This window comes from Myxine glutinosa, chromosome 14 (assembly GCF_964187855.1).
Source record: "Myxine glutinosa chromosome 14, kmMyxGlut1.1, whole genome shotgun sequence".
Lineage (NCBI taxonomy): Eukaryota > Metazoa > Chordata > Myxini > Myxiniformes > Myxinidae > Myxine > Myxine glutinosa.
This window is the reverse complement of record NC_136274.1, coordinates 4,946,884-4,960,748: the sequence shown is the minus strand read 5'-3', so window position 1 is coordinate 4,960,748 and position 13,865 is coordinate 4,946,884. Positions and strand designations below refer to the sequence as shown.

The 13,865-nt window shown below is 45.8% G+C and overlaps 1 protein-coding gene across 1 annotated transcript in view; it reads right to left on the bottom strand.

Annotated features, from left to right (window-relative positions):
* Positions 1 to 13,865, bottom strand: part of LOC137439309 (transmembrane protein 132D) — a 78,112-nt gene that overhangs the window by 38,384 nt on the left and 25,863 nt on the right. The window contains exon 2 of the mRNA XM_078767937.1: positions 9,211 to 9,416. Within this exon, the coding sequence (XP_078624063.1) occupies positions 9,211 to 9,416 (206 nt within the window). The remainder of the gene's footprint in view (positions 1 to 9,210; positions 9,417 to 13,865) is intronic.

Genomic DNA, 13,865 nt, shown 5'->3' with positions numbered 1-13,865 from the left:
CATGGACAATATCAAGGCTACAAGTCCATCTCCAGAGACGTTGATGTTCCTGTGTCCACTGTACGTAATGTTATCAGGAAGTTTAAGGACCATGGCACTGTAGCCAACCTCCCTGGACATGGCCGCAAGAGAAAACTTGATATAAGATTGCAGCGGAGGATTGTTCGAATGTTGGAGGAAGCACCTCAATCTACTGCCAAACAGATTCAAGATAATCTTCAGACACAAAGTACGACAGTTTCAACTCGCACCATCCATCGCCAACTCAATTAAATGGTCGGAGACCCAGGAGGACCCCACTGCTGAGACAACAACAACAACAACATGCATTTTAAAGGCCATTTTCCCTGCTAGAGTGGGGGTTAGCCTTGCGGTCCCCATGACAATCTTCTCCATTTTGCCCTATTTTCTGCATCTCTCCTTGTTAACCCCCTTGCCCGCATTTCCTCTTCCACCATCTTTAGCCAAGTCTTTCTCGGTCTTCCCCGTCTTCTACTTCCTTCTACATTCATTTCCATCACTCTTCTCAACCAGTAACTTTCATCCTTCCTCAACACATGACCAAACCATCTCAACCTGTTCCTCTTCACAGCATCAATCACAGGCTCTATTCCCATCATCTTTCGCAAATCATCATTTGTCTTCCTCTCTCTCAACGATACTCCGCACATCCGTCGAACCATTCGCATTTCCACCCTTTCCAACCTTCGTTGCTGCTCTACGTTCATTACCCATGTCTCGCTCCCATAAATCATAACACTTCTCACACATGCAGCATAAACCTTTCCCTTCAGCTTCAACGACACTCCCCTCATCATCAGCACACCACTCAATTCCCGAAACTTCTTCCATGCACATCTCACTCGAGCAACCGTTGCCGAGTCTGATCCACCTTCTCCATTCAGCATGTCTCCGAGGTAGCAAAATGTTTTCACACCTTCCAGCTTCACGCCGTCTCCAAGATCCAACTCAAAATTTCCTCCTTCTGCAGCTCCCTCTGTGCACACCTTACATTTGAATGTAGCTGCCACACTGGTTAATGACCCTCTCAGACCACTACATTTTTGATGAACCCACTCAGCGCACATTGTACACTGAATGGAGTTCACTCCGACACCCTTCCTACACACAGCACAGGGCCACTTCCCAGTTCTTTCCACCTCACCACATGCTTTACCACTTGCCATCACCTTCGTCTTTCCGATATTCACCTTCAGACCTTTTGTCTCCATACATTCCTTCCACGTGTTCATCTTTTCCTTCAGTCCATCCATACTTTCCGCAATCAACACCAGATCATCTGCATACAACAACTCCCACGGTAAACCCTCCTTTACGTTCTGAGCCAGCACCTCCATCACAGCTACAAATAGTAGTGGACTTAGTACCGACCCCTGATGCACTCCCATCTTCTCCTCAAACTCACCACTGTTCCCGTCCTTCATCCTTACAGCTGTGCGCACTCTTTTGTACATTGCCATCACTACTCTGATCAACCATTCCTCCACTCCTAACTTCCTCAATGCCCATGTCAATACTTTGCGTGGAACCCGAACGAATGCTTTCTCCAGGTCAACAAACCCAAGAAACAACTTCTTCCTCTTCTCCGTGTACTTCTCTTGCAACTGCCTCACAATGAAAAGCGCATCTGTCGTCGAGGGACGAGGGTACTCAGATCCCAATCCACCGGAATGCGGCCTTCTTTCACCACCAGATTACAGATCTCTGTCATTCTCTTCACACCCCAACTTCCTGCTGCCTTCAACATATCTCCCACAACTCCCGTCGGCCCTCCCGCTTTTCTACCCTTCATTGCTTTTATCGCTTCCTCAACTTCCTTCTCAGTTATCTTCTCTGCCGGTCCTAAAACTGGGTTACTCTCTATGTTGCCATCCCATTCATTCTCTGTATTCAACAGCATTTCCATATATCTTTTCCATCTTCCTTTAATTCCATCTGGGTCCACAACGACTTGTCCCACTTCATCCTTCAAGCAACTCACCCCCATCACATCACACCTCTCTTTCGCTATCTGCTTTGCAATCCTGAATACTGCTTTCTGACCCTCTTCCGAATCCAAGCGTTCTCCGAACATTTTCCTACATGCCTCCTGCGCCTTTGCTACCTCTTTCTTTGCATCCTTCCTGGCTGCCTTATAACTTTCATGCTCTGCTGTTTCTGCTCCCGTACCCTTCGCCTTTTGCCACTCCTTGAACTTCTTCCTCTTCTCGTCAATCCTCTTTCCAACTTCATCATCCCACCACCATGTTTCCGAGTGCCTCGGTGGTCCTTTTGTCCATCCACATACCTCACCAACGGCTCCCAACAGACTAGCTTTCATTGACATCCAACCACTTTCAAGCTCAACCACATCATCCTCGACCCTACTCAGCCTCTCTTTTAATGCCTCCCTTACTGTCACCTCTTTCAACCTCCACACCTTCATTCTCGGTTGGTACTTCACCCGCCGAGCTCTCCTCGCACCTTTCACCCTTATGCCGCAGACAACCAAGTGGTGCTGTGAAACAGCCTCCTCCCCCGGGATCACCTTTGTGTCCCGGAGGTGCCCCCTACCTCGCCTACGCACCATCAGGTAGTCAACGGTTGTCGTCGACCCACCTGACGTGTATGTAACAAGCTTATTATCCTCTTTCTGGAACTGAGTATTACAAATCAACAAATCAGCTCCATCAGCAAACTCCATAATCCTTTCACCTTCTCCATTTCTCACACCATATCCGTAACCCCCATGAACTCCGTCAAAACCATCCATACTCCTTCCCACATGTCCATTTCGGTCTCCTCCTACCACAACAACTTCCTCATCTTTCACGTTTTCCATCAGCTTCTCTATCGCACACCAGAACTTTTCCTTTTCTTCATCGCTTCGACCAACCTGCGGAGCATATCCCGAGATGACGTTCACCAAGAGCTTTCCAATCATCATTTTCACCATCATCAACCTATCACTCACTCTAGTCACACTCACCACACTGTCTACAAACTCCTCAGAAAACAGGACACCAACACCATTCACGCCCTCCAGGCACCCTTGCCACACAAACTTGTATTTCTGTCCCTGCCTACCCTTCACCATTCTCACACCACTTCCCTTCCATCTCGTCTCTTGCACACAACATATGTCCACTCTTCTTCTGACCAATACTTCCACCACTTCTCCTGATCTCCCTGTCATTGTCCCTACATTCCATGTCCCAAAGCTCAGAAACCGATCTCCACTTCGGGCTGTACCCTGCCCACATGTAGTTGTAATTGTCATGGTTCTCTTTTTGAGGCAATGTTTTTATGGCCGGATGCCCTTCCTGACGCCAACCCTCTTAGTCGCCTCTTACGACACGCAGGGATACGGCGTACCTATTCTTATCCAGGGTACAAACTGGGAAACGTTTAAAACATGGAAATTCTGGGGGGTGGGGGGGGGGGGCAGCGTCAGCATCACGGCTGCGGTTTAAACATATTTAAATAAATATTTAAACAATACCATGAAAAACAATCTGGGAAAAGTCTCTAAGTGAGAACGTGGATTTGAGAAAGCAGGAGCAGAGGTGAAAGCAAAACAAGATATAGGGGGCGGGGCACAAGTCGAGACGAGGAGGCCGCACGAGACACCAGGCCGCATGAGGCGCATGAGGCGCGAACAAAGAAACGACTAATTACACACAAATTTGCAACAACTACAAAACCAAAACCAAATAGAAACACACAATAACACATACACAACAAAATACGCAGCGGAAATATGACAAAGAAACGAACGGGAAAACACTTAAACTTTGATGCCGTGGAGAGATCGAAGCAAGCCCCGTCGCTCGAGGGACCGGAACCGGATGAACCACTGCTGAGAGAGAGAGACATAAGAAAGCCCAACTGGAGTTTTACAAAACACACCTGAACAAGCCAAAATCCTTCTGGTAGAATGTCCTGTGGACAGATGAGACCAAATTAGAGCTTTTGAGGTAAAGCACATCATCTCTATGTTTACAGAAAACAAAATGAAGCCTTCAAAGAAAATAACACCTTCCCTACAGTCAAACAAAGAGGAGGTTCAGTGATGTTTTTGGGTTGCTGTGCTGCCTCTGGCACTGGGTACCTTGAATGTGTGCATGACATCATGAAATCAGGAGATTACCAAGGCATTCTGGAGAGCAATGTTCAACCTAGTGTCAGAAATCTGGGTCTCCTTCAAAGGTCATGAGTCTTGCAGCAGGACAATGACCCCAAACACACTTCAAAAAGCACCCAGGAATGGTTCAAGACAAAACGCTGGACTGTTCTGAAGTGGCCAGCAATGAGTCCAGATCTAAATCCCATTGAACACCTGTGGGGAGATCTGAAAACAGCTGTTGGGAGAAGGTACCCTTCAAATCTGGGAGAACTGGAGCAGTTTGAACAAGAAAAGTGGGACAAACTGTCAGTAGAGAGGTGTAGGAAGCCCATTCATGGCTATAGGAAGCGCTCGACTGCAGTTATTTTGTCCAAAGTCTGTGCTACCAAATATCAAGTCGAGGGTGTCAATAATAATTTTGTTAAAGCCATTTCTTTTTATTTTCTGATTTTAAAGGTTATGTTAAGTTTTGAAACAAAACAAAGGTTCTGTAATATTCACAGTGAAATAAAGAATTGTGGAGACCAAATACTTTTGTCAATTTCAACTTATTTTTAGAGAAAATTGTGAGTTATTTGAAAAAAGTGCAAGGTGCAAATATTTTTGGCCAAGACTGTATATGTACGTCTATCTCTATCACATACTGCTGGAATATACCATTCGACCCTTTAAACTGCTGAAACCCCTTAGACCTTTGAAGACCCTTTAGGTCTCCCAGGACCATTAAGACCACCAAGACCCTTAACACGCAGAAGACCCGAAAGTCCCCAAAGACCCAAAAGTCCCTGAACACCCAAAATACCATGAAGACCCCAAAAGACCCAAAACACACAGGAGACCCTTAAAGACGACGAAGATCCAAAATACCCAGAAGACCCAAAATACCCTGAAGACCCAAAACACCCTGTAGACTCTTAAAGACCCAAAATACCCAAAATACCATCAATACCTTTAAAGACCCCAAAGACCCAAAATACCACCAACACCCTTAAAGACCCTGGAGACCCAAAATACTCCAAAGACTCAAAATACCCGAAGACACTTAAAGACCCCAAAGACCCAAAATAACCAGAAAACCCCTAAATACTCAAAAGACCCAACACCCTTCACCCCCACAACCCCCTCAACGCCCATGCCCCCAAAGACCCAAAAGACCCTGACTTCCAAAGTGCCCAAAATACCCTTAAATATGCAGAGGATGCAAAAATCCTTAAATACCCCGCACACCCAAAATACTCCTAAGACCCCTGAGATCCTGAAGACCCTCAAGACCTCAAAGATCCGAAAAACGCTTTAGGCCCATAAGACCAGCTTGGACCCTTGATCATTTAGTTTCGAGCTTTACACCACTTGGACCTTTTTTTATTACAAATAAATAATATCATCAATATTACAAATTAATTTGTACAAAACAAGAAAGAAAGAAATCACAGAAAGAGCAGAAAGGATGCGGTAGAGGGCAGAGGGCCCAACGATGGCGAAGTGTTAAGTAATGGTTCACTTCATCTGTAACCCATCATGCTTTGTTTAAATACACCATTTAATATATTGTTGTAGTATGTACCACTGTAGCACCACTCATAGGTCTACTCTTGCCAAAAACAACATAATTTACATCAACTTGATTGCAGATGAAAAAAAAAACACGAAATCAAGACCTTTCCAAAAGATGCTGTGCTTCACAATGCAGCACTACTCCTGGGGTAGCAACAAACAGTAGGCAACATGTTAATGGGTGTGTGAGAGCATGTACATACTGTACAGTGTACATCAAAAGTTCCTAAACACCCTATCTATGGAATTGATATCATATGGAATCATCAAGAATTGAGATAAATGTATATATGTATATATATATATATATATATATATATATATATATATATATATATATATATATATATATATATATATATATATATATATATATACATGTATATATATATATATATATTGTTGCGGATATGGGATTTGCATCCATCCATATCCGCTTGTAAATATTCCCCTATTTCCTCAATACTTCCCAACTATCCCCAATCCCCCATTCCCTAGTCCCATTTTCTGTAAACAACACTCTGTAGACCCGACCTCCCCCTATTTCCCCCATTAAATGTCGTGCCCAGGTTCACCGCATCTCATGTAAGACAACTATAGGACATCTTGCTAGTTATTCTTAGTCTATGTCAGTTAAGGACTCGTTTCCATTAATTCTGACCCTTCGTTGCACCAGAATGTGATTGTATGGCACCGTTAGGAAGTTTAGGACCTCCCAATACCTCCCCGCAGCTCTTCCTCACGGTTCAGCAACAACAACAACAACAACAACAACAGCAGCAACGGCAGCGGCGTGCACAGGGAGTGCGCGTCCTCACTCCGGCTTGGTTGGTAGGGGGTGTTGGGAGGGCACGAGGCCTTCCCAACGAGCCGCCATCGAATATGTCCTCGACGGGGTTCCCAAATAGGGGCTCCCTGTCAGCTCCTCGTCAAGGGCGGAGCCCAGTAACCCCCGCACCCAATGGAAGCGGCGGACCGGCCCCAGGGGGGCGGAGCCAACCAGCCGAGGGCGTGTCACTCCCCGCTGAGCATGCGCAGGAAGAGGGAGGTGACGTCAGATGCGCGCTGAGCTTGAAGCAAGAGAGACGTCCCTTCCGAGCGCTGTGACACCTCCCTGCATCTCTTGGACCATGCTTGATCCTGTCCCCGAGCCAAGGTGCACCTTGTGCTATCAACCTACCTGTCGATTCCTGCCATCAATCCCTGTGTAAGTCTACCTTGTTCCGTTTGTCTGTGGTCTGTCTGGGCTAAGATAAGACTGTAATTAAGTGCCCATCTCTTCTGTGTCTTTACCTCACTACCTTGTAATCTACCCCCTTTTCTCCACCACTGTAATTATACCCTCCTCCGGAGGTCTTGAGAACTGTACCCCTTGCGTCGTTTCATCTATCCCAGTCGTTGTGTCCTTTCCATCATTGATTTAGCATAGCGCGATTTGGTCAACGTCTGGGTGGAATCGGGGTCTAGTCGGGGAATAACTGTTCGGTCGCGGCAATACCACCGCTCGGTAAATAACATCTAAACCGCGTCCGTAACAATATATATATATAATCGTTAGATTAAATAAGACGCGGACGTAGCTTCAGGACGTCGATCTTTAATTGTCGACAAGCTTTCGACCAACAAAGGTCTTCTTCTGAGTCGGCCCCAAGTTCAACGGAAGTGAAGTGATATATATATACAGACTTGGCATTTAATATGGAATATTTTTTTTGTGGGGGTGAACTTACTTTTCAAGATGTCTTAGAACCAAAAGTTCATTGGAATTATGTTGAAATTATTCCAGATTTTGTTAATGTGACCTTTAAAAGAAAGAAAACCACATTTGACATTTCGAAACAAATAAATTATTGATCCTTGAAAGTGATGTAAACTGATATCGAACTCAATTCATGGACAGTACTGTGTTAAACTTCTGTACGTTTTCGAGAAGTATCTCTTTATTTTGCACATTAGCCAAAAATTTTTTTAACAAAAACATTACGACTGGGATTACGGACAGTAAAATTACAGTTCAGTACTTCGTGTAACCCCCACGAGCATTCAGGAGAGCATGTACACGTTGAGGCATGCTGTTCACGAGATTTGCCAAGGTTTGGACAGGAATCGCTTGCCATGCAGTGACAATAGTCTGCTGCAATTCATGCACAGAGGTCGGCTGCTGGTCCAAGTGGTTGATTTGACGCGTTAATTCTGCCCACAAGTTCTCTCTCGGATTTATATCCGGAGACATGGCAGGCCACTCCATATGCTCTACACCACGGTCAGCAAGAAAGTGTTGGATCATGCGAGCACGATGAGGCCGTGCATTGACATCTTGGAAGACAAAGTTTCCTCGAAAGGCTGCACGAGCAAATGGAAGCAATGTTTCTTGCAGAATGGCCCTGTGCTTGAACTGGTCCAGGTTTCCATTCAGAACAACCAGGTCAGTTTTGCCCCCTGCATGAAAAGCAGCCCAAACGGTCACCCCACCACCTCCAGCTTGGACTCTTGGCACTATACAATCTTTGTTGTAGGCTTCATGCACTTGTCTGCACACTCGGACGTGGCCATCTTGACGATAGACCAGAAATCTAGACTCGTCACTGAAGATCACGTGATTCCAGTGTCCTGGCTGCCATTGACGGTGCTCTCTGGCCCACTGTAATCGGCGCTGGCGGTGTTGTCTGGTCAGGCGTGGCTTTCTCAGGGGATGCCTGGCACGATCGCCTGCTTAAACCAGTCGTTGGTTGACTAGCCTTCTGGATACAGGCACATTTGTCAGTTGCTGCCACTCAGCCCCAAGCTGATTAGCTGACTTGGTACGGCCATTGCGGACTAACCGGTGCAGCTGGCGATCATCCCTCCTTGTGGTTCTGCGGGGACGTACTGGCCTCGTTATTGGAGTAGGGACACCCCTCTGAGCATTTCGTTTCAGGATCTTTGACACCTGACCTTGAGTGATGCCATACTGCCGAGCAATAGCACGCTGTTTCATGCCGTAATTTCGTAAAGCCATCACTCCATGACAAACAGCATTGTCGTGTTGACGGACCATCTCCAGAGGAAGCGGCAATAACTTTTGGAGACGTGCAGCAGTTGTTTTCCACTAATACAGAACGCAACAACCCTTGTATACCCGACTGTAAAGCCAATCATCAAATGCACCTGTCCGTACATTTTGCCACGCCACCTGTGATATAATCCTGTTTTTTTTTTTTTTGTATACTGAATCGAGGCTCGTGAAAGAGCTGACATTTACTGTTGTTGACTTCTTGCTGCGACAGACAATCAGTGACATGGTTTTTTAACAAATAAATCACCAAAGTGTAAAATAAACTCACCAGATTGATATACTGAGTGAAGAAAGTAAACCCAAGTCAAGAAAAAAACAAATTCCATATTAAATGCCAAGTCTGTATATATATATATGTATATATATATATATATATATATATATATATATATATATATATATATATATATATATATATATGTGTGTGTGTGTGTGTGTGTGTGTGTGTGTGTGTGTGTGTGCAGAAGATGTATACCCGTTTTGTGGTCGAAGGGGAACTCTCCAGCGATCAACGACACTCAAAACTGGAGGCGACATTTTCAGGATGAGTGGCATTCTGGGAAACCAAACGACAAGTTCCAGACTGTGTTCCAGCTTTTCGAAAGTCACATGAACTCGGGCCTTGGTCGAACCACGTGATTCGGTGCCATCCATATAAACCCACTCGCAACCTGCAGACACCTGCACACCAAGAAACACATTCAGGTCATTTGTAAGAGGTAAGTGACGAAATCAGTAAAGATGGTGACTTAACCGGTTTGAAAAGCGAAATCCGGTTTGAAGGTTTGAAGTTTGAAAGTTTTGAAGTTTGTTAATCGGTTTGATGGGTTATAGCGAAATCGTCAAACAAGGTCAACAAGCGGTACGCCTAGGTCCCCCGTCGGTGAAGTGATGTGAGTTGACAAAGTGGAAGGCGCAAGGCGGCCATCTTGGATTTTGACGTGGCGACCCAATTTTCAATAGCCTTCTTCCTTATAATAATAAAATAATAATGCATTTATTTTATATAGCGCTTTTCAGGAAGCCCAAAGACGCTTTGACAGAGTGCAAAACATAATGCATAGCAAAACATAAAAACAATCGCAAAAAAAGAAGAATCAATAGGGAAATATTCAAAGCACAAAGGAGGGAGAAGGAGAGGAGATAGTCAGGGGTTAGATGCTGTGGGTTAAATGTTGAATGCAGTGTTGAACAGGTGGGTCTTGAGTGATGTTTTGAATGTGGTGAGTGAGGAGGAGTCTCTGATGGTGTGAGGTAGCGAGTTCCAGAGGGTGGGAGCAGCGATGGAGAAGGCCCTGTCCCCCCAGGATCTAAATTTGGTCCGGATGGGGGGGGGGGGGGTCAGGAGGTTGGTACCAGCAGAGCGGAGGTTGCGGGTGGGAGTGTGTCTGGAGAGGAGGTCAGCCAGGTAGGATGGGGCCAGGTTATGGAGGGCTTTGTAGGTCAAGAGGAGGATTTTGTACTGGATTCTCTGGGAGATGGGGAGCCAGTGAAGCTTGTAAAGGACGGGGGTGATGTGGTCACGGGTCCGGGAATGGGTGAGTAGACGGGCAGCGGAGTTCTGAATGTATTGGAGTTTATTGGTGATTGTTGAGGGTGAACCATAAAGGAGGCTATTGCAATAGTCCAGACGGGAAGTGATGAAGGCGTGGATGAGGGTTTCAGCAGCCACGGAGGAGAGGGATGGACGGAGACAGGCGATGTTTTTCAGGTGAAAGAAGGCTGTCTTTGTGATCTGTTTAGTGTATTTGTCGAAGGAGAGGGTTTGGTCAATACACCCACACCTTATACACCGAACCCCGTGACCTGTGACGTCATAATTACCATTAAAATATTCTACAGACCCAGTCCCCCCTACGGTGTGTGAATACACCTTATAATACACCTTATGCTTGATACACCCACACACCAGATTAGAAGTTGGTACTTCGCTTCTTAGTCCCTACCGGTGTACACCGGAGGGGACAAAAGGTTTGCACGCCGTCCCACCCGTCCATCAGTCCGTCAGTCCGTCACGCAAAGAACAGTTTTCCGGACTTTTTTTTCTAAACCCTTAATGCTAATGATTTCAAGCTTGGCACATGGTTACCTCATGATAAGTTACAGATCAAGTTCGAACTTCACGACGTTTCGATCATTTTTGACAAAGTTATGGCACTTTGAACTTTGGGAATTCTGATAATTCTGATGATCCTTAACTCAGTGCCATTTTAAGTTTTAATTTCCTTTAAAAAAGATTTTTTCTCCGCAATAATAGGACCGATTGAGATCAAATTTTGACCGTAGGGGGGACTGGATCTGTAGAATATTTTAATGGTAATTATGACGTCACAGGTCACGGGGTTCGGCCGCCATATTGTTTTTCGTGAAAATATGAAAACCCCTTTTTCTCTGCAACGGCTTAACAGATCGAGGCCAAACTTTGCAGGCAGAATCGCATACCCATGACGAACAAAAAAGTCAGCGAGCATGACGTCATGCATCACATGGTTTCAGAGGTATGACGTTTTTAATCATGAACCTTTAAAACCGAGCTCCTCCCTCATTTTTGATCCAATCGAGGGGAAATTTCTCAGATCTGTTCAGCATGTAAGTCTACTAAAATGTCCTTTTGGAATTTGCGATAGGGCACGTGGTTTGGCAGATATCGTTAATTAAAGGAAAAAAAAAAAATGGATATCTCTTGAATCGCTAGAACCTCAGACCGTGAGTTGGTAATTATATAATTCACACAGTGCAATACGTGCAGGCTGCTCCACGGAGCGACCTTGCGGGCTTATCAACGAGGCGAGGCATGACACACATGTCTCTCAGCATACCTCAGATCAAGTTTGAAAACCAGCATCAACCGTGCATAAATTTGCATATTCGATCATTTTTGACAAAGTTATGGCACTTTGAACTTTGGTAGGGGACATGTATTGCAGCGCAATACTCAGAATGCTTATTAGTCCCCTACTGGTGTACACCGGAGGGGACTATAAGTTTGCACGCCGTCCCTCCGTCCGTCAGTCCGTCAGTCTGTCAGTCCGTCAGTCCGTCACGCAAAGAACAGTTTTCCGGACTTTTTTTCTAAATGCTTAATGCTAATGATTTCAAACTTGGCACATCGCTTCCTCATGATAAGTTACAGATCAAGTTGGAACTTCACAACGTTTCGATAATTTTTGACAAAGTTATGGCACTTTGAACTTTGGGAATTCTGATAATTCTGATGATCCTTAACTCAGTGCCATTTTAAGTTTTAATTTCCTTAAAAAAAACATTTTCCCGGCAATAATTGGACCGATTGAGATCAAATTTTCACCGTAGGAGGGACTCGGTCTGTAGAATATTTACTAGTAATTATGACGTTACAGGTCACGTGGTTCGGCCGCCATATTGTTTTTCGTGAAAACACGAAAACCCCTTTTTCTCTGCAACGGCTGAACAGATCGAGGCCAAACTTTGCAGGCAGAATCCCATGCCCATGACGAACAAAAAAGTCAGCGAGCATGACGTCATCCGTCACATGGTTTCAGAGTTATGACATTTTAAAGCATGAACCTTTAAAACCGAGCCCCTCCCTCATTTTTGATCTAATCGAGGGGAAACTTCACAAATCTGTTCAGCATGTCAGTCTACTAAAATATCCTTTTGGAATTTGCGATAGGGCACGTGGTTTGGCAGATATCCTCAATTAAACGAAAAAAAAAAATGGATATCTCTTGAATCGCTGGTACCTCAGACCGTGAGTTGGTAATTATATAATTCACACAGTGCAATACGATACTCCTGGTGTTGGGCTAGCGGCTAGGGTGCCAGCTTAGGATACCAAGGATCCTGGGTTCGAATCCCGGTCGATCGCTGAATTAACGCCAGGGGGGTTGACTCAGCCTGTCATACCTTCCGAGGTCGGCAAATTGAATACCAGTACACTGGTAATTCCCTGTTTATCGTAAAAAGGCGACAAACAGGGTTGGCGGCAGGAAGGGCATCCGGCCGTAAAACATTGCTTCAAAAAGGGCACCAAAAAACAACAACAACCACGGTCCCCGAAAAGGCCAACCCCCGCTTTGCGGGGAAAAATTGCCTCTAAACGGTGGTTTTTACACAGTGCAATACGTGCAGGCCACTCCACGAGCGACCTTGCGGGCTTATCAATGAGGCGAGGCGTGACACACATGTGTTTCAGCATACCTCAGATCAAGTTTGAAAACCAGCATCAACCGTGCATACATTTGCATATTCGATCATTTTTGACAAAGTTATGGCACTTTGAACTTTGGTAGGGGACATGTATTGCAGCGCAATACTCAGAATGCTTGTTTTTCAAGATATTCCGCTCACAAGGTTCAGACATACATGGCGGTGGCCATCTTGGATTTTGACGTGGGTTGCACCCACACACCAAATTAGAATTCGGTCCTTCGCTTATGCACGCACGCACGTACACACGCACGTCCGCACGCATGCACTGACGGACGCACGGACAGACGCACACACGGATGGAGGGGAAAACCATAGTCCCCCTTTCGCTCCGCGGCGCGACGGGGGACAACAAGCCCCTGATTTAGTTGCTCAATGGAATATTCTCCTCCTGTGACGAGTCCTCCTGCTGACTCCTCTTGTGACGAGTCCTCCTGCTGACTCCTCTTCTGACGAGTCCTCCTGCTGACTAGTCCTGCTTACTCCTCCTGCTGACTCCTCCTGCGTACTCCTCCTGTGACGAGTCCTCCTGCTTACTCCTCCTGTGACGAGTCCTCCTGCTGACTCCTCCTGCTGACTCCTCTTGCTTACTCCTCCTGTGACGAGTCCTCCTGTTTACTCTTCCTGTGACGAGTCCTCCTGCTTACTCCTCCTGTGATGAGCCTGCTGTTTACTCCTCCTGTGACGAGCCTGCTGTTTACTCCTCCTGTGACGAGTCCTCCTGCTTACTCCTCCTGTGACGAGTCCTCCTACTTACACCTCCTGCTTACTCCTCCTGTGACGAGTCCTCCTGTTTACTCCTGTGACGAGTCCTCCTGCTTACTCCTCCTGTGACGAGTCCTCCTGCTTACTCCTCCTGTGACGAGTCCTCCTGCTTACTCCTCCTGTGAGGAGTCCTCCTGCTTACTCCTCCTGTGACGAGGCCTCCTGCTTACTCCTCCT